The sequence below is a fragment of the Papaver somniferum genome, chromosome 7 (genome assembly GCF_003573695.1).
Source record: "Papaver somniferum cultivar HN1 chromosome 7, ASM357369v1, whole genome shotgun sequence".
NCBI classification, from domain to species: Eukaryota; Viridiplantae; Streptophyta; class Magnoliopsida; order Ranunculales; family Papaveraceae; genus Papaver; species Papaver somniferum.
Window position 1 is genome coordinate 186983053 of NC_039364.1, and position 23364 is coordinate 187006416.

Here is a 23364-nt window from a genome sequence, read left to right on the forward strand (position 1 = left end):
ATTCCCTTGATCTTTGGAAGGAATAAAGAGGCTTATATTGCATACTTACTTTAAGTAATTAAGGTACAAACCGACCTGTTTTCTTTTAATCAAATGTCTCCTTGGCCCTCCATCCTTGGCAGATTGCGTTTCATGGTATGACAAACAACTCCTCTGTAACTATAAGAGATGTCAAGCAAATTTCATTATTTGATAACGTCTCTTATATTGTTAGCCATTTTAAAAAAATATATGTAGACTAATTCTCAGTGCTTGTAAACTTTACGTGTCTACAGTGAGGACTCTCGAAACTAAATTGAGCAGCAATGCGATCCATGTTGAACAACCGTATAGCATATTGGTTCGCATACAGGATATACAGTAGGAAAATGTAGAACCCATGAATTAATAAGACGAATGTTAATGCCTAAATATTGTCTCAAATATATTTACAGTAATCTATTCATTCTGTGTCTGATTGCAAAAAGATATTAGCGTTAGATAGTTTCTAACTCTACTATCTATGTCACTATCTCAATCAGTGTTACGGCTGCAAAGACTAGAAAAAGACTGCCTCCAACATAAGCAATAATCTGCAGGAGAAAAGAAGCAGGATGTAATGTCACCATTTTATGGTTAAGAAGCACTCTAGAATAAAATATCACTACTGATGTACAGTTACTATCTCAATCTGAAACAAATATACCGGATAATGAGAAGTTCTTTATGAGGCAAACTAGAAATAGTCCCAATATCGAAAAAGAAAACGAATAATCAAATGACTCTTGAGTCTAACATACTCTCTTTTGTCGATTTGTTGATTAGCATACCGGAGATCAGCTTGTTATCAAATTGGGAATGTAAAACTGGCTATCAGAACTAAAAATTTAGAAAACTAAACACTTGACGCCTCTCTAGCAGAGTAGTAAAGTCGTAGGGTGTTGATATCTACTTTATGATTTGAGTCAGAAACTCGTCAGCAAACTAATTCTTGTCAAGCAATTAAAAACAAAAGAAAAAAGAAAATTGAGCACTTATATTTGAGGTGTCAAAGCAGGTTGTGATTGACTTCTATCAGAAAATTAAAGGAAAAAGGAATCTCTTAATTTTAAATAGTTCCTTTCCCTTTGTTCTCCAAAGTTTTGGGGATGGAAAGGGGTAAATTTTATTTAATGATACTTTTTGCAAATTGTTAAAGCTCACCTTTTCTGACAAGAATGTGCCTAACAATGATCCACCCAAAACAGCAAGCTGCAACAAAAGAATATATATCATGATTAATCCCTAGTAAGCTAGTGGAAATGAAGACAGTAATGCCTAGATATGAGAATGGGACGCTTTGAGGTTACCAAGGTAGCGGCGGCATGGCCTGCTGTTGCACCTCCGATTACTCCAAGAGGTGAAGAAGCTGCTGCAAGTGCTGTAGGAAAGAAAAAGAAACACATCTTCAGCTCCAAATGATTGGTCCAGATTGTCACATAATTGGAGTCACTCTCAAGTCTACGAACTTGATTCAAAAGATGGGTACCATTCTTGCCCATATGTCTTCTCTAATGAATGTTTGTGTGATGCAAAAACAAAATGTAACAATAAATGGATGGCTCATGGCTTACCTATTGTGGAGAAGAAAGATTTGTCTCCCCATTCAGCAACAAAAACCAGAGCGAAAGTGCTAACTATCGTGCTAGCTGCAGCAAGTATACCAGCACCATCTCCTGAAAAATCAGATACTGCTATCTCTGCCTGATTAAGAATTGCAGTCAGATATTGGTGTAAGACCATCAACAATCAGATATAATGATGCTTGCCTAGGTAAAAACCTAAAAAAACGAGTTATATGCTATTTTATAGGTACCATCGATCTTCTGTACGTTCTTGATTCTTGAAAGTTAAAAAAGATAATGGTGAGGATGTGTAAAACACAAATACCATGTTGAGGAAAATATTGAAGTAAATTTTAAAAATAGACATATAAGAACAATTCATCATATATTAGATCGCGAACTATATCAGTGAAAGAAATTTCCTTAAAGATGAGTAGACATATATAATGACAGCTAAAACCGTCACAGAGGTTTATAATCAAATTATTCACCTCTTTTTGTTCTTCTTCAGTTTTTTGGCCATCACTTGATGCAGCGTCAACCAAGGTGGATACTCCAAAATAAACCTGTGATTAAATGAAACATGAAATCATTGTAATAACTGTGCTTCTACTTTGACACTGTTCATGTACGTTGTTACTACACATGTAAACGGCATGTTTTGCTGCAGTCTTCTGCGTGATTAAATTGTTCCATGAAATGCAGCAAACAAACTGTAAGCTATTACCAAAAGGCACACTGCTGCGATATCATCAAGAGGCAAATCACTGTCACCAAATCTGCACATTCATAACTGGTTTTAGCATACTGTCCAAACTGAAACTCTTCCTTGAAAGAAAGAAGTAGGTTTTGTACCACCCAGGTTACATGGTAAGAACAAACACTAAAAAGTATTGTAGATTGACTACATGTTGGGGGTTTCAACCAAAGAATCTCATAAGATGAAAGCTCTATTTCAGATACTAAATGAACATAGCAGTGGTCCTCTGTATTTAAGATCTGCATCGCTGCAGGTTTTCAAAAAGGTCTACGTAAACACGGAACAACCCAATTATGATAGCTTTCATGTTTCATATCTTATTACACTTGCAGGTATTTAAAAATGTTATGTCGCCTTTCAATAGTTCTAAATTTCCTGCCAACTAATCCTAGTTCATTGAGGTTCAGTTACTAAAGAATCCCTAAGTAAATACCTGAAAGGAAGAATATCATCAACATAATGAAATGTCCGGCCAAGAGCGACAGATATAACGGTCATTGCCCTGTTCAAGCGATAGAGACAGCAGTCATGTATTCAAATATTCAAATGGGGGGAAAGAAATAAAATACTACACCAATCCACAACTACTTATTGCTGCACACTTGAATTCATGCAACAACAATTATGAACCAAAAAGTTGATTAGATTATAATACCATAATCGAAAAGATAAAGAACTCATTCTATAACTCGTCATCTACAATTAGTAGATCTACCTCAGACTTGGTAGAAAATAGTAAGCTTGCAGAGAGAGAAAGAGAGAGTTTTATATTATATTGCTGTAATCATGGTGTTGAGCCTTTTTGTTTTCAATTCTTCAGCCCCAATTCTAGAACGAAGTTTTCTAAGTTTTCATCTTCGTGTTTGTAATAATTTATAAAGCCTCCATGGCTCCACCACTTTTAATGGCTGCAATACCATGTTCAGTAACAAGTTTACTAAAAGTTCGAACTTGTAACTAAACTTTTGATAATTATGCGGATACAGGGTTGCCCACTTCCTCATAGTAATATACATGCATTGGCTAATAGAGTTTATCGAGGATTCATTTGTGAAATTGCGAACCATAATATGCATATTGTGCAAAGCATAAAATAACTTACGCAAGCGCGCCAAAAGTTCCAGCAAACACGACAGCAGCAGAATTCCTAGCTGCTAAAAGTGCCTTAAACCAAATGAAACCAAAATTAGGGGAGATATCAATGTTGTCATAATCTAATTGCCTGCAGGAGCAGCCTTACCGCAATGAAGAAGGTCTTGTCCCCTAGTTCAGAAAAGAAAATCAGCAAGAATGCCTGCATCAGAATTGCATTTCTCTGTTAGTGTGTGTATTCAAATTTCAAATAAATAATACAAGGCAAAACAAAAAACTGGTTAAAGTCAACTATTCTAATGTGCTTCTTAGCTTACCGAAGAATAACTAGCAGATGATTACTAGTACAACATTAAAATATATAAGGGATACTCTCCCTCCTTATGAAGAGAAGAGATCAACAGTTTCAAGCTATGTAGCTCCTCTTTGGTAAAGTTATACCTGAACAGGCCTAATATTATCTAAACTAGTTTCCTCTCCCCCCATAATTTATAGGTTTTGGATTTAGTTTCATTTCAGCAAGACAATAAAAGCTGCATCATTTAGCCAGAGGATAAAAATAAAAGCATAACTCTAGTACATATTTACAAGTCCTGGGCATTAAAAGCTAAAATCAGTCATTTGGTTTTTTGCATCCTTCGTGTTTGTAGCACAAAATATTAGGATAAACTGAGCTGTGTGGTTCAGTAAACTGTTTATCCATTTTGAATATGCTGAGGATCAGCTTAAACCTCCTGTGAGTATGTGCAGGGTATAGATAGAGAAGAGGCAGAACTTGTTGTACTAAGGTCCAGGGGATCCTAAGATTAGTTGAGCATGCGTTATGGTTCAGTAAACTGTTCAGCCAATTCTAAGATTAAGATAGTACCTAGTTATTTCCTTGGAGGGTCTTAACTCCTATATGAATGAACGAGTACTATCGCAGAGGACACGAGTAGCAATCCAAAGGAATTGAATCATAAAAAACACACTATAAAATAATTACCAAAACTTTAGCAGAATAAGTTTATGAAACTGACCAGAGATAGTACTAAACAAAGCGACATTCAAACTTTTATCACAGGTATGATATGCATAAACACGTACTAATATGAAAAATGTAGCAAGGAACCCGTCATAAAGATGCAACGATAAATATTTAAATTTGCGATAACCAAAATGCAATAGAAGTGACAGGGAGATTTTCCTAACTGAAGCAAAACCTGTGCTAAGATCACCAAGATCGCCTAAGTAAGGAATTGACTGCAACCCAGTACCAATCTCAGAAGCAGCCATGGCATGCTGAGATCCTTGCAGCGTGAGGAAGCCAAAAAGCATTGGAAACTTAAGCCAACTATGGGGTAACACATCTGAAACTCCAAGATCTTCGATCTTGAGAAATGTTCTCACGCGATCTTTGTAACTTGAGCTAATTGATCCATGAATTTTGCGCATTGCATCGAAGTTTTGTTGAACTCGCATTTGTCTTGGAAGTGCTTTGGGGTTCTGCTCATCAATGGATGTGAGCCCCTAAAGTCAAATGCAATGTCTTAGTAAACACTTGATGTCGTGAAACAAGAGTCAAGTAAATATCATTTTTGAAGTTGACATGATAAAGAGGAAAAAAAAAGAGGAGAGGGTGATTTGTCAAGGTTACAATATTATCGGCAACGTATGATGAAGTTTCTAGTAGATGGCCCAACTGCTCAGCATTTGCGTTGTGATTTTGAGGCCATTTTCTTGAATTCCTGCACACATTTTCTACTTTCTCATTCTGAAACAAAACCATATATCACAAAATTTTGCATATTTCCAATAAATTCAATGTTGTGATCGAACTGTTTACACGGGTTTTGAATGGATTTTGCTAAAAACCCTTGCAAGAAATTCAATCCCATAAACCAATGCCACTATAAAAATCCTTAATTTCATCCATAAGCATCTAGGTAGCTAAATAAAAAGCAGAAAATGTATCAACAAAAATGAGAAAAGAAATTAAAGTGTGAAGCTGTAATTGCATGTACATTTGAGTTTAAGGGAAATTTCAGACAAAGCGGTTCTAGAAACAAAATAAGCTGGGGTTACCTTGTACTCCGACAGATAGGCCTAGATTTCTGCTTCCGCGACTGAGGAATAAACGAAGTAGGACGAGGGTTGAAGAATTTGAGAGGTTTTAGAGAAGAATGTTGTAAGTTAAGGTTGAGTATAGCTTCAGAAGAAGATGTTAAAGTCAGCATTTTTAGTTAATTAATCGCAAGTAACCAAATTTCTTTTCCTCTCTAATATGTTTGCCTCGTCTTCTGCACCTTACGTGGTGCTCCCTCCTCCCGCCTTTTAAAAACGATAACGTTTTTCACAGGACGACATCAGATAAGGGATCTCAATTTCTAGTTCTTCTCTGGTGTTGCACCTCACACATCTTCTCTGCTTAATTACACGTCCAAATCTGTTCACACTCCTCTAACGAGCGTTTCACATATTCTTCTGATTGGTTGATTATTTAATTGATGGTCCCATTACCCTTCATGTTTAGAACCACGATCCTCGTTACATAACTCCCTAAATTAAATCAAGGATAGAGATTGAAATGTGAAATATACACTTGTTAAGGAGTGTGAACGAATTCGGACTCGCACACTACTACAAAGTGAAAACTAATGTCACAGTGTCACACCCATATTTATTCGACTCATTTCACCCACAAACCCGCGGTCCAAAGATATCATAACTGTGCCTTTCAAAATTGTATGATTTACTATTTGGAACTTACGATTTCCATTTTGAATAACACTATTTAAACCGATTCATAAGTCATATAAGTCTAAATCTTATATTTTCATGTGATTTTTATTAAAAACAAAACATTTGAGATATTTTTGACTCTGCTAGAGCATAACATTCGAATTCAAGACTCATCCCACCTAATTAAGTGTCCGACCACTAATTTGAACACTAAATTGTGTTAGGTATCCTTCTATTTATATCTATAATACTAATAACATATATTTAAACTTATTAACGTATAACTCAAATATATATATATATATAGAGAGAGATTTACCATGAATCTCCGATTCACGATTTAACATATGATTTAATTCTTAAAAAAGAAAACCGATTCTAGATGGGATTCATGATTGAACAACCTTGGTCGCGCCTATTTCTCTGGTCAAATTTATTCGCAAGCTCATATTTTTTTTAAATTATGTTATCTGACTTCTTTTTTTATTTAATGGCCAAACTATCCCTTTCTAAAGGAGACTGAGAAATGTAGAGGCGAAAAGAGAAAAGAAGTAGAAAAGTTTTGATCAGGTTTCATCGATTTATCTTGATTCTTATCGGTGTTTATTTTGTTCGTTTAACAATTCTTCTTAGGGTTCTGGGTTGAACTATATATCTTTATTATTCTTAATCTTGGTCGAAAATCTATAATCAAATTTAAATTTAGGACATTTTAATTATTGTTAACCATGGAATCGATTTGAGTTTCGTTGAACTTTAACTTTCGAGCTTATCAGATCTTATGTTTTTTTTTCTTTTCTTTTTGTTAAATGGCATGGTTATATACGATGTTTCGATTTTAGAGCAAAGAAAAATATGGAAGAGATGAAGAGAATCTATCCAAACGGGAGGTTTTTGTGCCGCTTCTGCTAAATATTCGCGGCTATGCTTGTAGGAATCCTATGTATAAAGGATTCAAGTGTAAGGATCATACATAAGTTGTTATCGTTGAAACAGTTATGGGGATTCAAATCTATAAGTACTTATTTAACTACAGTAAATGTTCGGCTGAATTTACTTTGAAGATTGATCATCGAAATGGATTATATTCAATATAATAAAGTTCTTCCAGCCCTTGATCAGTAGAATCCATATTCTCACAACTTACGACAATAAAACTTAGCTTACCAGATTATCAGCAGAATCAAGATGATTGAAGTGCAACTGAGAGAAGGATGGATCACGAATAAAATCTCTCCACGGTTTGCATACCAGCTTGCAGTCTAGAACAGACTCAGTTGGTACCCTGGTAAGTATTTCTAGTATTATCCCTTCCGACAGACTGTTAAGACCCTTCATCATAAAATCCTTTGTTGTTTGAAGAGACAGATCGAGAGTAATTGAATTGAAAATTTTCTTTTCCTCTCTGTATGTTTGAAGCGTAAGGCTCGTACAGAAGAAAATGTTAAAGTCAACATTTTTAGTTAATTAATCACAAGTGTAAGGCTCGTATAGGATTCAAGCGTAAGGCCCATAAAGAACTTGTAATTGGTGAGACAGTTATGAGATTCAAACATATAGGTACTTCTTTAACTACAGTTAATGCTCTGTTGAATTTACTTTGAAGATTGATCCTCGAAATGATTTATATTTTACTGTTGATTATGGAGTAACCCAAAATTTTAATTTCAGAATACTTAGTTTGACTACTTTTCTAAATACTAATTTCCTTCGTAAGCAAACTTTATTGATTACTATTTTTCTTAGTAAGACTAATTTTAAGGATAGTGTATGCCCACTAAATGACCATGACCTAGCTAGTTGAGTGTTGTCATCCAAATGAAGTTTGTTATGAAAAATATTAGCTTCCGATAAAAAAAAATATTTTCTTTGCAAATAAATGGATCTTAGATAAGAAACTATGTTAAGTTATTTCAATCATCAGATGCAAGCATTCTCTAGATAATTCAAGATTAGAATATCCATTATTTAGATTCAAAATCATTTAGAAGTTGGGATATCCTATCACTGAATATTGTCCAAAGATTTTTACATCAAATATGTTACTCTAGTTAGGCCTTCATTCATCTGGTAAAATGGTGTTTCAAAATTGTTTAAAATTTATTTCCGTTATCGGTATCCTGATAGGTTATTTTGCACTGTTAATTGTGAGCCAAATTTTTGGTTGTTCGTGTTTTGGAACTAATGTTGCATACAATATGCCTACTGGGATACACGAGATGTCTACTGTGGCAAGGCTCACGACAAGTTTTTTGCAATCTTTTGTATAATTTCGATTGATAATGAAGAAATTGGCTAAGATGAATTTTAGGTTTGAATTTTTTTTTGTAAATTACAATAATAAAAAGAAATTGTAATTATCATCAAATAATAAAAGCAATTGTACTTTTCATATTGTAATTGTTAGAGCATCACTCGGTCAAACTCACAAGTTTTGGTATATCAGATTTATTGTCAAGTTTAGTAGAAAAATTATATCTTGATTTATAGTCTATCTAAGGTCAGTCTCGGACTTGAAATAAACATGATAGTTGAGTATCAGAATTCACCAATCGACCTTGAAGATTGAACACTGAAGATTAATGGAGACATCTACATAAACAAAGGCATGTGAAGGCTGTTATCCTATTTACTCATATTGTCTACCATTCTATCTACTGAGACATGTCGTATGACTTTAGTATTATGATGAGTATTGCAAGAAGAATTAAGCAATGTAAAACTTGTTGCAAAATATATTGAGGACAATTCATTGTTCGAAATGTCGCGTTTGCATGATAATTAAGTTCATAAGAAGTCGCCAAGATAGTTTTGTTAGAGCACTGCTCGGTCGAACTCGCAAGCGCTGCTATCTCAAGCTTGTTTGTCAAGTTTAGTTTCCAAAACTATAAGTCTTGATTTCTAGTCTACTTATATCTAGCTCTCGAATTAGATTAGTAAGTGTAGTTGAATATTAGAATTCACGGCGTTCATCGATTGAAGACGAAGAACTACTAAGGGGGAGCTTGTGGAACTTCATCAACAGAAGGTATGTGGAGACTTGAACTCATCTATCACTCAAAATTCTATCTGCCCTATCTCCTATTTGAGACAAAAGTCGTATAGCTATATAAACTTCGATTATACACATTTGATATTTCGAGCTGAGTTTAACTCGCTTACATATTTCTCTAAATATGTGTTGGTAAGCTTTCGCTTTAACCAAATTCATCTTATATTCTTGACGAAAGTCAAAAGATGATCATGTGAAAATCGCCTGGTAACAAACATCTTACATGATTTGTATGAGACAGTCATTTGATTTAGACTCGGAATGTTTCGTATTGATCATTCGATCACTTGAAAATTGCTTTGAAGCTGATAGTTTGTGTGAGACGGCTATTGTCGTCTTCTAAGAATGTTTCAATGATTGAAATGGGTGTTTAGAACAATTAACCATGATTGGATAAAGCACAGTATGCGTACTTGTATGTTAAACTGTTGCATGCTATTCCAAGTCCGGGAACTTAGTATGCATACCAGTATGCGTACTGGCGTAAAATTTATGTCCGGAAATTCAACTGAGTTTGGAGGTATGCGTACCCGTTCGCATGATGGCGAACCCAAACTTAGTCTAGACATTTAGGTATGCATACCTGTTTGCATACTTGAGTAAGTTATGTTCTAAAATCGGTTTGTTCATGAACTAGTACATTTATATATATATTAAGGAATGTAATCTTTTGCAAACCGTGGCTATAATGTTCATGAATTGATTCGAGTGAATCAAAATCGATTTTGCTTCAATTGTGTCTTGTATACTTCTATGAGAATATAAACAATTGAACAACTCTAGAACTAGTTTCATTTGAGTCATTTGAACTAGTTATGGTTAATATGAATAAGGTTAATATGAAAGTGTTCATATGGCTAACTTTGGTTGACTATTGTTGAGCCAACAAGGTGCACACGTTTAGGTACGGTTACTCGTATATAAATGAAGTCACTTTTCATTTGTGTGTAACAAGCTAAGTTCGATCTAACGGTTGAAAGATATTAGCTTGAGTCTAATCAGGTTTTCATCTAACGGTGAATATTGAATGCTTTGTTACCAAGGTAGTATTGATTGCAAACCCTGATTTGAAGACTATATAAGGGAGAACTCTAGTAACTGGGAAACTTAATCCCCACACTTCCTGTGTGATACTAGTTGCGACTAGAGTCGATTCTCCTTTAATCTTAGATTTCCAAAACCCTGTAGGTTAACGACTTGAAGACTTCATTGGGATTGTGAAGGCAGTCCCAACTATTTTCTCTGTAGTTGCATGTTCTGATCTTGCTGTTTTCTATCGTATTGAGTACTATCTTCTCTAAGATTTGCTCGAGATTTAATTTCAGATAGGCAAGATAAAAAGTAGTCACAAACATCTTCGTCTCATCGTTTGTGATTCCACGATATCTTGTTTCGATACCATACGATTAAGATTATTGTGAGGTGATTGATATTACTAGGTTGTTCTTCGGGAATATAAGACCGGTGTATCAATTGGTTCATGTTCACCTTGATTTATCAAAAGACGGAACAAAACTCATGGTATTTTTGTGGGAGACAGATTTATCTATTCAATAGACTTTTCTATGTGAGACAGATTGGTTTATCAAGTCTTCGACTTTGGGTAGTAGCAAATCTTAGTTGTGGGTGAGATCAGCTAAGGGAATCAAGTATGCAGAGTCCTGCTGGAATTCAGAGGCGTAAGGAACGCGATTGTACCTTGATCAGTGTGAGATTGGTTAGGGCTCAACTACATTCCAGTCCGAAGTTAACTTGGAGTAGGCTAGTGTCTATGGCGGCTTAATACAGTGTGGTGTTCAAATCTGGACTAGGTCCCGGGGTTTTTCCTGCATTTGCGGTTTCCTCATTAACAAAATTTCTGGTGTCTGTGTTATTTATATTCCGCATTATATTTGTTTATATAATTAAAATATCACAGGTTGTGCGTAGTTCAATCAGTTAGATAATCCAACCTTTGGTTGTAGATATACATTGATTGACACTTGAACATTGGTCTTTGGTACCGTTCAAGTTGTTTCACATAATAATGAGGCTCGCGGATTTCTATCTATTTGATTTGCTGATTACATTGTGAAACAGAGATACAACTCTTGGATATATTTCCATTGATTGAGTCTGACTGTCTAGTTGATTCTCTTGGAATTATATTCGAGATTTTCCATACAGATTGCCTAAACGAAATATTGGGTGAGGTTGCTAGACCCCCGTTTTTTCAGTTTTTATGTTCACAAACTGATTTGGCCAATTTACGAACTTAAACTTACAAAATAAAAATTTGATGAATTAAGTCTCAAATAACTCACGTACACGAACTGATATGTTCGGTTTGCGAACTAGCCGTTTTTGAGATGTTCATAGATACTCTTGGTATCGCTAGTACGCGATCTGATTTGTGCAGTTCGTGAACAGGTTGATTTTCAGAGTTATTTGTAGACTTTTTATGATTAATCACACAAACTGTTTTAGAAAGTTCGCGAAATGATCCTGAGTTACGAGACGACTATTTATTCACGAACTGTTTTAGACAGTTCACAAGCTGATTTTGGTCTTATGATATTAAAATCCAAACTTATGCTTGTCGGTTCCAGAACATTTTAATCATTGTTCCATGGTTAGCCACTTGGTGCATAACGTGTATTTTGACTAACATTCGTTTGCATATTTCTTCTTCGTGATTCAAAACTAACTTCTCACATGCTTACATGAACAGTCAATACGGAAAGTTAAGCTTACTTCATTACGAAGAAATTCGTAAACATGGAAACAAGTTAACGAACTTAGCTTTGTTTATAAGATACCAAGCATGTTCATCAATATAATAGAGGACTCTCTGCATACTAGAATCTCAATTCTAACACTTATGTGTCCTAGTAGCGTTTAGAGTCGTCCTCTAAATACCTAGGTTTCCTATTGAGAAATTATATTAGGTTACGATTTTTAAAGTATTCACTAAGGGATCTGTGAAACCCGATCAGTCTATCTTTTACCTGATAAATCTTTGTTGTCCGGATATTGTTTTTGTTGATTAGTTGTAGATTTCGAATTATAGATCGGGAACAAGATAGATAGAAATCACAAAGTAATCTTCGTCTCAGACAATGTGATTCCATAAGATAAATATGTAAAACACTTTTTTTTTGAATTGTTCCTGCGAGTTAAAATCAATTAGGCATCTCGAGTAAATTATCGTAATTATTTTGAGTTTTGCTTGAGATCTTGTTTGACCTGAAGATCCCTCATAAGCTACAAATTCCATTATCTTGATTGAATATCTTCCGAAGGAAATCAAATATGCTGTCTGTTAGAGGCAGAATAGTTAAAACTCGTCACTTAGGTTGAAGAAGACTTTTGGACTTGTATAGGACGCTATCTAGGGGAATCGTGTTTCCTAGGGTCTTGCAAGATCCAAGAGACATAATGAACACAACTGAAGATGAATTGCTTGAAGGGTCGATCTCAACCTGATAGTAGTTTAACATCTAGCAGCTTAATACATTATGGTGTTCAAGGTTTGGACTATATCCCAAATTTATTTTCATATTGCATTTTTGCTCATTAAAAACATTATAGTGTCTTGTGTTATTTATTTTCCGCATTATATTATTTATCTCTATATTAGAAATATCATAAGTCGCACGATAAATAACCTAGACAGTTTTCAAGATGTACCTACAAGATTTATTCTTGAGAATTCGTATCTTAAAATATAAGTTACAAGACTTATTACTTGGATGATCTCAAAAGTGGAGATTGCTAGATCAATGCTCAGTTGAACTCGCAAGTTTTGTTATCTCAAGCTTGTTATCAATGTAAGATGCACATAACTATATCTTGATTTCTAGTATACTAAAGTCAAGTCTTGTACTAGGATTGGAGTATGGTAGTTGAATATCAGACATTACTAAATAACCCTTGAAGATTGAAGACTGGAGATCAAATAAATACATTTGAAGAACTTGATCGACAAAGACGTATATGAAGACTGAACTATCATATAAACTCATGATATTTACCATTCTATCTTATGAGACTATGTCTTATGATTTTAGTAGATTTAGTGTTGCAAATAAGAAATATCAAGTCAAGCTTGTCTTGATAAAACTCTCGAAATATGATTCAAGCAATGAATATTCATAGATCCTTAACAATATTGGTTAAGAACAATTTATTGTTCATACACTATTTTTTATTTGAAGTTGATCATTTGGAAATCGCTCAAGGGATGATATTAACTACTTATGGCGATTGGGAATGTTTCGAACTGTTTAAAGAGAGTTTTTAGAATTCAATGAAATTATGGACACAGGGTAGGTACACATACCCAGTACGCGTACCCTAAGGTTCCGAGTTCGTAAATGAGAGGGAGGTAAGCATAACAATTATGCATTCCCCAAGGATATGAGTTCGTGAACGGCTAATGATAGACATACCCAATACGCGTACTCAAATATCTTGAGTTCACAAACTGGTTTATAGGTATGCGTAGCCCTACATATACCTACCCATTATCGAAATAAACAGATGCTCATGATATATTTTCACAAATACGTTTTTGGCATCGCTACAACTCTCATAAATACTTCTAAGACAACTTTATTCATTAAATCACTTAGTATTTGTGAATCATGATTTAAGTCTTTAGTGTTGACCAACAAGAATTTTGCTTCAAAGTTCATAAGGCATACTTTCCAATACGAACTATCATTGTACACAGTTATAGAACCCTGGACCATAATGTATATTATTTTGTGTAATTTCAAAGTGAACTGAGAAAGTGCTTGCTTGAATTTCAAGTTATTTTATCTTGAGTTCAAAGCTGTAAAGCCTTGAATATAGATAAAGATATTCATGCAACAAGATTTTTTTAATCCCTGACATTTATGTCTCCTAGTTGCTTGCTATAGTCGTCCTCTAAAAACCTAGGTTTCCTCTAAGAAACATAATCAGGTTACGACTTAAGGACTTCACATATGGATTTATGAAACCAAGTTCGATTATCTTTTACATGATAGTTCGTGTATCCTGATCTTCTTCTTATTGATCTTCCAGGTTCTTGTTATCTTAGATCAGGAACGAGATAGATATAAATCAGAAAATTTTCTTCATCTCATACTTTACGATTCCTCAAGATAGATATCTAAACTCATCTTCTATTTTTTGGATTATTCTTGAGATGTGGTTAGTAATCCAGGATTTTCAGCTAACTGAGTGTAAGTGTTCCAGATTCGTGAGATTTGCTGGACTTTGTCCACTGCAAACATATTTTCAAACCTAGATCGAAAGATTAAAAGAGAAATCAAATAGGATTATCTGTTAGTGTGAGATTGGTATCAAAAGTCTTCACTTAAGTTTAAGAAACTATTAGGTTGTAAAGAATGTCACAAGGCAATCAATTGCGTAGAGCGTTGCGAGGTCAATAGAGGTAAGGAGCATAGCTGCAGCTGAATTGGTTGGATGGTTAATTCGGTTTTAACTGCATTCCAATCTAAAGTATGATAGTAGGAGGCTAGTGTCTGTAGCGACTTAATACAGTTTGATGTTCAAAGCTGGACGAGGTCCCGTGGTTTTTCTGCAGCTACAGTTTTCTTCGTTAACAAAACTTCTGGTGTCTTGTGTTTTTCCTTTATATTGTTTTAACTTTATAATAGGAATATCACAAGTAATACTATTCATTCTCAGTTGTTTAAGTCCTTATTAATTGTGATGAATAACGAGACTTGTTCTTGTTAAATTCGTATCTTGAAAGATAGATTACAAGTTTCATATTTTTCAGAATTCAGATCCCCTTGATCTGGATATGATTAGATTGATCTGTGAGATCTCTCAAGAATTCTTCTACACAATCAGGTATACGGACTCATTAGTCTATACATATTGATTGTGGAAGAGATATGAAAAAACTTTATATACACATTGTTTAAGGATCTTTAATTTAGATCTACTTACAATTGTATTAGGTTTTGTCCATACAATTTGTCGAACAAAAAAGTTGGTGTGTACTTGGTACTTCTCCTTTTCAGTTCCCATAATTCCAAATCTGCACCGAAAATTTCTTTCAATCCTTTAATGATGAAACAAAGCAAGATCTAATCCACATTAAGAAATCATTATTATATATAAGAATCTGGACACCTAATCTGCATAGCTCTAGTGAAATTGTATGAGAGTAACTCTCTATGTGAGAATCATTACAAAGGACACTCCAAGGGTCAGCATGTTTCAAAATTAACATGCATTTCTCACAACCTTCATTTTACAACCGAACATACTATTTCTAGGTAAAATTTTCATATGCCAGATATTAAGTCAAAATTGATCAAGATTAATAATATGTTCATATATGATATAATCTGTAAGCAGACTTAGTAGTGACTTCTCCATTTTTACTGCCTTTCTATTTTGATTTTATCTTAGTTATTTAAATTGAGATAAAAAGGTTTCACCCTATTAGCTATTTCCTTAGAGAAAGCAGAAACAATCAAAGGAGCATTCCAGTTACCATTAATAAGATCAAAAACATGTTCAATTTCATCATTCTGCCAATGATCTAATATGTTAATACTAGGATTTTAATTATCACAAGCGATATTGATATTTTTACCATTTCCAACTTCCCAAATACTGTTACTTTTAACAACCTTTAGTCCTTTTCTAATATTAGTCCAAATCGAAAAAACATTAATGGCTCTAATCTTCCGGAAAGGATACCATCTAGGAAAACATTTTCCCTTAAAAAATTAGGCCCAAAGATTATTAGGGTTATTTAATAATCTCCAGGCCAATTTGATAAGCAATGACACATTCATTTATGAGGATTTCTAATGCCAATACCACCACTAGCCTTAGATGTGCTAATCTCACTCTAATTAATTTTAGGGGAAAAAGCTTTCTTTGTGTCATCTTTATCCCACCAGAAATTTATTTGTAATTTATCAAATTTATTTAATGTAGAATTTGAAAATTCAAAACATTGCATTTGAGGACAAGGAAAAGCAGATAAAGTGGAATTATAAGCACAGTCTACCATCTTGAGACAAAATTTTGGCCATCCACCCACCTCAATGTTTCATAATCTCTATTCGAAAGTGGTTCAAAATTTTACAAATTTTTTTTTGCTAAAAGATAGTGGGGTTCTTAATTATTTTTCATCTTTAGAGATTCTTTGAACTCTCAACGTTCTAGCAATGATTTTTTATGTTTGTTATGCACTTTCTTACTAAAGTGTACTCTCGGTCTATGATTGTGTTTCGACAGAAGAGCAACTGTAAATATCTAAAATGGACATAATTTTTTTAACCTCAGCCGTGTTATCCTTACATAAAATAAAATAATCGTACGCGAATGACAAGTGTGAAATAAGAACACATCAAACAAAACAATACATTTTCTTTAGAGAAATCTTTGTCTTTATACAGTATAATGCAAATTGTTATTCCTTTATATCCCATTAATCTTTTTATTTTCCTATACATAAACCAAAACTATAATCTTTTTATTTTACAATACATAAACCAAAACTAACTATGAATTTGTAATTCAAACATTTTTATTTTTAGTCGACAACAAGTAGTTTTTGACTGATGTTGTTACGAGGTTATCATTTTTTTTTTCCAACTGTATAAATGTATTTATGTTCAAGTTCGAATAGGTCCCTTCTAGATTCAGGTCCAGCTTTATGGAAAGGTAAAGATTTTCCAATCCCTTTTCTCCTCACAAAACTTCGAGAGCTCTTACTCAATTAAACACCATAGTTTCCCTATAGATGCATGTTGGAATATTTTCATAAATTGTATCTTAGACATCTCTGTGTGATACTGTTACTGATGCAAGGAAAGGTTGGAACCGAAAGGGTTTAGTGTCCATTCAGGAAAGATGTATGTTGGTTATGGAAATTTCAACCGTTACAGACACATGTGAACTGACATGAATGGACAGACATATATGAATAGACACATATGAACAGACAGTTATGAACATACCTAAGAATGTGGCCATTGGGTCTGAAGGGGCATCACCAACAGATGCCTTAACGCCTATAAATATATATGCACTATCAACAACAAGATCATTAAGTTTTATGTCTTCTCTTTAGGATTAAGCATCGTCAGTAAGAAAAGAGTTTCTTCTGGTCTGTACATTGTATCCTGAAAGAAAGTTTTCAAACAAACCCTTAGTGATCAGTGGAGGGGAAAACATTCTTAAAATACATCTATTCATTCGTGCCTTGGAGCGATTTCTTACCCTAATTACACAACAGTTTTAAGAATGTCTACCGTATAAGATTTATCGCTCAATGGGACAGTGCAATCTCTTCAAGTAATGAATCGGGATCTCACTCGTCTTGAAAGATTTGATGGAAACAACTTTACCCATTGGCAGGAAACGGTTTTGTTCTTTCTCACTACTGTCAATCTGAGTTACTGAAAAAGCGGGGGTCTAACAACCTCACCCAATATTTCGATTAGCAATTTGTATGGACTAACTCCAATATACTTTTTAGAGAATCAACTAGACAGTCAGACTCAATCTAGATAAAAGTATATCAAAGAGTTAATATCTCAATCTGTCGATTTGATCTATACTCAAGCAAATGGAAGTCTGCGAGTCTTTATCAAATACTAGAGAGATAAACTTGGATGGTACCAAAGACCAATATCCAAGTGTCAATCAATTTAAATCAACAACCAAAGGTTGGATATTCTAATTGAATGATCTTAATGCACAACCTGTGATATTTCAATTATATAACAAAATATAATGCGAAATAGAAATAACACAGACACCAGAAATTTTGTTAACGAGGAAACCGCAAATGCAGAAAAACCCCGGTACCTAGTCCAGATTGAACACCACACTGTATTAAGCCGCTATAGACACTAGCCTACTACAAACTAACTTCGGTCTGGACTGTAGTTGAACCCTAATAAATATCACACTGATTCAAGGTACAATTGCGCTCCTTACGTCTCTGATCCCAGCAGGATACTACACACTTGATTCCCTTAGATGATCTCACCCACAATCAAGAGTTGCTACGACCCAAAGTCGAAGACTTTAATAAACAAATCTGTATCACACAGAAAAGTCTAAGATGATAGATAAATCTGTCTCCCAAAGATAAACCTAAGAGTATTGTTCCGTCTTTTGATAAAATCAAGGTAAACATGAAACAATTGATAACCCGGATTTATATTCCCGAAGAAAAGCCTAGAATTATCAATCACCTCACAATAATCTAAATCGTATGGTAGCGAAACTAGATATTGCAGAATCACAAACGATGAGACGAAGATGTTTGTGATTTCTTTTTAACTTGCCCTATCGTAGATATTGAAAAAGCGGGGGTCTAACAACACCATCCAATATTTCGCTTAGCAATCTGTATGGACTAACTCCGAAATACTTTGCTAGAGAATCAACTAGACAGTCAGACTCAATCTAGATAAAAGTATCTCAAGGAGTTAATATCTCTCTCTTGATTTGATTTTTACTCAAGCTAAAAACAATAGCGAGTCTTTATCAAATACAAGGAATACTTGGACGGTACCAAAGACCAATGTCCAAGGATCAATCAATATCAATCAACAACCAAAGGTTGGATTTCCAATTGATGATCACGAACGCACAACCTGTATTATTTCAATTATATAAAATATAATGCAGAAAAGAAATAACACAGACACCAGAAATTTTGTTAACGAAGAAACCGCAAATGCAGAAAAACCCCGGGACCTAGTCCAGATTGAATACAAACTGTATTAAGCCGCTACAGACACTAGCCTACTGCAAACTAACTTCGGACTGGACTATAGTTGAACCCCAATCAGTCTCCCACCGATCCAAGGTACAGTTGTACTCATACGCCTTTGATCCCAGCAGGATACTGCGCACTTGATTCCCTTAGCTGATCTCACCCACAACCAAGAGTTGATGTAACCCAATATCACAGACTTGATAATAAGCATACCTGTCTCACACAGAAAAGTCTATAAAAGGATAAGTCTGTCTCCTACAGATAAACCCTAGGTTTTGTTCCGTATTTTAATATGAAATCAAGGTGAACAGGAACCAATTGATAATCCGATCTTAAATTCCCGAAGAACAACCTAGATTAATCAATCACCTCTCTACAATCCTTCCTGACTACACAGGCGGTTTGTCGAGGAATCACAAATAGTGAGACGAAGATGTTTGTGACTTCTTTATCTTTCCTATCGGAGAACTCTCACGATCTCAAGCCAATCAAAGATTGTACTCGTACGATAGAATATATAAGATCAGATCACACAACTACGATAAAGTAGTATCGGTCTGGCTTCACAATCCCAATGAAGTATTTAAGTCGTTAACCTGATTTTAGAGAAGAAAATCAAAGGTTAATGGAGATCGACTCTAGCGGGTGCACTAGTAGTACACAGACGTGTGGGAATTAGTTTTGCACAATGCTAGATGTGTCCTTTATATAGCCTTCAAATCAGGGTTTTGCCTTAGTTACAAAGCAATCCTTATTCACCGTTAGATGAAAACCTGATTTAGATTCAAGCTAATATTTCTTAACCGTTAGATCGAAAACTTAGCTTGTCACACACACTTGGGTAGACATTTACTGGGTTCGTGAAAACCATGCCCAAACATGTACGTGTATGTTGGTTCAACATAGTAACCCAAAAGGTTAACCATATGAGCATTTCATATTAACCTTGTTCTTCTTCAACATAACTAGTTCAAGTGACTCAAATGAACTAGTTAAAGAGTTGTTCAATTGCTATGAGATCTTATGTAACTACACAAGACACAGTTGAAACAAAGATGATTCGATTCGATTGAATCGGCTCATGAACATTATAGCCACGGTTTGCATAAAGCATTCCTTAGTAATTTAATGTTTCATGTTCAGAGCACATCTTTAGATCATAACCTCTTAAGTTCACAAACAAGTTCGTGGACTTAAGTTAATCGGTTGAGTGTTCCAAACTCAGCAGAAATTCTCGGAAAGAGAACTTCCTCCAGTTCGCGGACCAGTTCGCGGACTAAGCACACAAACGAGTTTCGAAAAATCCCAGCAGAAATTCTCGGTCGAGGACATCCGACAGTTCCCGGACTTGGCAAGACAATTCCACAATCCTCCCGATTTCTCTTGATCAACAAAGTTCGAAAACTTCGGTTCAAGGAATACAGGGTTATGTAATCTAAACTCTCATTTCAATCATTGAGACATTCTCAGAGGACGCTATGTAGCCGTTTTTCACAGACCGATTCACGTCAGAGCAATTCTCAAAGTGATTGAAACTTTTCATGACTTTCGTCACTAGGTGAAGATAAACTTGATCAAAGCGAAACGCTTTACCAACACGCGATTTCAAGATAAAAGATAAGCAATGAATGCTCAGCTCGAAATGTCAAATGTGTATGATCTAGTCTATATAGCATACGACTTTTGTCTCATAAGAAGTAGGAGATAGAAGAGATATACTTTTGAGTGATACATAAGTTCAAGTCTCCACATACCTTTTTGTTGATGAAGTTACACGGTTCCTTGTATAGATCTTCGTCGTTGTATGATGAATCTCCATGAAGTCCTTGAGCTCAACTACACTTTTCTATCCTAGTCTGAGACTTAGCTATGTAGGCTAGAAATCAAGACTTATAGTTTTGATCACTAACATTGACAAACATGCTTGAGATAGCAACGCATGTGAGGTTGACCGAGATATGCTCTAACAATCTCCCCCTTTGTCAATTTTAGTGACAAACTATTAATACATATGGAATACAAAAAAATAAACTTTAGTGGCTTCTATTCCATAGTCTAATCTTCAACGTTCCTTGAAATCTTCGTCCTTCCAAGTACTCCAATGATCCCAAAGGTTGTAAGTTTAGCACCATCGTTGTTGAAGATCCGTAGCTATAACAATGAGAGAAATCGAGATTCTCGATCATTATTATACAGTGTCATAGTATTATTATATAACATCAAAGTCCAGTTGTATCACGACTTTAACAATAATACTACAGTGATATGTATCACTCCCCCTTAGTCAATACTCTATCTCTATCATGGAAACCACTCCCCCTTACACAATGATCCGAAAACCATATGTATTTGTAGTGTGAACTACAATATTTCTCCCCATTTTTGTCAATAAAATTGGCAAAGGTAGAAGAATGGGATCATAATGAAATTTCCACAAGAGACATTTCATGACCAAAAGAAAAATACATACCAACTTAATTTTGATGTAATCTAATAGCCGAATCTAAACAACATTCATCAAGGAGTTTTAAGATACAAGATAACCCCTATAAAATTCCACAGCAGCACTCCACGCAAGATATTACCATTAAGCACAAGTTCAAAAGAACTCTCCCCCATTTGATGTCATTCCCGAGAAAACAACAAGAGCGACCTTAATTTCGAAAGAAAAGAAGGATTTTTTTTATTGGACACCAAAAACCATAGGAATGATTTTCTGTATCCAAAGCTCAACCAAATTAACCACAAGTAAACCCATGATTAATTCAATTGGAATACACAACTAAATCAAACCACAAAAGTGATCAATTTAGTTGAAAGTGCTCAACATAAGTAAACTCACGGAGCTACGACTAAGTCAATCATACAGAGATGACTAACTTAACCGTTCAAATACTCAACATAAGGAAAACCCTACGGAATATATGACTACATTAACCAAATACATGATAGTGTAGCTGTAGGATCAGAATCTCGCAACAATTATGTCTCAGCGAAATTATCAATGGTACAACACAATAGTGTCGCAGAACAAATTCAGAAACGACGTCAGCAAGGATCACGAGAAAGATGTGATAGTTCTGCGAAAATTAGAGAGCTTGCGAAATTAACATTTGTAAGGTTGCGAGAATGTCGCAAACTATATCCGAAAATAAAGGACAGATTAGCTGTCATCCACTATGTATTTCCTTATAAATAGTCATTCGAGTTGTAAAGAAAGGAGAGAGATCTTTTTTGAGTAAGAAACAAGCAAATAGGAGAGAGAAAGTCCAGAGCAGAGACCATTCTTGATTTCTTTATCTTTCTTGTAAGAATATTTAAAGATTTATCAATAAAATCAAGAGTGTAAAACCTAAAAATGAGTTGATCAACAATGAAATCATATGAGGGGTGTAGTGTAGGATTTCCTGGAACTTCATAATGGCGCTAGAAACAGGGACAAATTAAAGATTACTCTAGAAAAAGCTAAAGATTGATATTGAGATTTGAGAAAATTTAAAATGATTGATTAAGAATTTTTCATAATTTCTTGCAATACTGTTAGCATTGAAGAAATGGCTTGAAGAAGAAATACATCCGAACAACCGACTACTATTAGAAGAAGTAAAAGAATTGATGGAAGAGAAAGAAGTGAAATGGGAGAATCTACTAGAATGAGAAATAATAGAGAAAATCTAATTCAATCGCCAATTCAACAAACACTAGTTCAAGAGAGGAATACATATTATGACAGAGTGAGCGTACACACTTAGCGATCAAATTCAGCAGAAGAAATAGAAGAAGAGCAACAAAATAGAAATTACAGACAGGAAGAGAGAAATCAAGAAGTAGATGAAGGAATAATTCATGGAGATGAGGAAATTGGAGCGTTAGAAACATTGAGGCGAAGAATACATGAAGAAAGAAGAGCTGAGGCAGAAGAACGTGCGAATTTAACAAGACAAAATCACGAATTAAGGATGGAGAATATAAGACTGCAGAATAGAAGATCGAGAAGTATCACAAAATCATATTCAAGATCGACTAGAAGAGAAATAAGGCGAAATTCACCCACAATCAATGTTGGAAATAATATTCAAGAAGAAACATCAAATCCTAATGAAGAATATCACGAAAATAGAGAAAGAACTGATAATCGTTACGTTCCAAAAAATGAAACTTTTGATGATGGGCAAATTGGGGGAAATCAAGAGAACGGGCAAAATCAGAGGCAAAATAACCAAGATGGCGAAGAAGATCAAGAGGAAGGAAGAAGAATTTTACATGTGAGGAAAACTCAAAGAAATCAACAGACAATTGAAGAAGAAATTGAAAGACATAATGCTGAACAAGCACGTTTAATCTGTGAATGTGAAAGATTGAGAGCGGAAACGGAAGAACAAGAGATTCAGGAGACAATTCT

At 34.7% G+C, this 23364-nt stretch overlaps 1 protein-coding gene across 1 annotated transcript; it reads right to left on the reverse strand.

Moving 5' to 3' along the window:
* Positions 1-217: 217 nt before the first annotated feature.
* On the reverse strand, positions 218-5739 carry LOC113299190 (GDT1-like protein 1, chloroplastic). Its single transcript, XM_026548152.1, has 12 exons — positions 5500-5739; positions 5072-5162; positions 4627-4944; positions 3584-3637; positions 3446-3507; positions 2777-2845; positions 2311-2362; positions 2075-2149; positions 1593-1722; positions 1329-1399; positions 1183-1230; positions 218-572 (listed from the first exon to the last, which is right to left on the reverse strand). The coding sequence occupies exons 1-12, from the start codon at positions 5649-5651 to the stop codon at positions 501-503; spliced, it is 1194 nt and encodes a 397-aa protein (XP_026403937.1). The 5' UTR covers positions 5652-5739; the 3' UTR covers positions 218-500.
* Positions 5740-23364: the final 17625 nt, after the last annotated feature.

Excerpts from the sequence above, each read along its gene's own strand:
- LOC113299190 (XM_026548152.1), bottom strand. The coding sequence starts at position 5,651 with ATGCTGACTTTAACATCTTCTTCTGAAGCTATACTCAACCTTAACTTA. Across the intron at positions 3,508-3,583 it reads ACAAGACCTTCTTCATTGCG|GCACTTTTAGCAGCTAGGAA; the intron begins GTAAGGCTGCTC and ends ATTTGGTTTAAG. Across the intron at positions 573-1,182 it reads GCACATTCTTGTCAGAAAAG|ATTATTGCTTATGTTGGAGG; the intron begins GTGAGCTTTAAC and ends TTTCTCCTGCAG.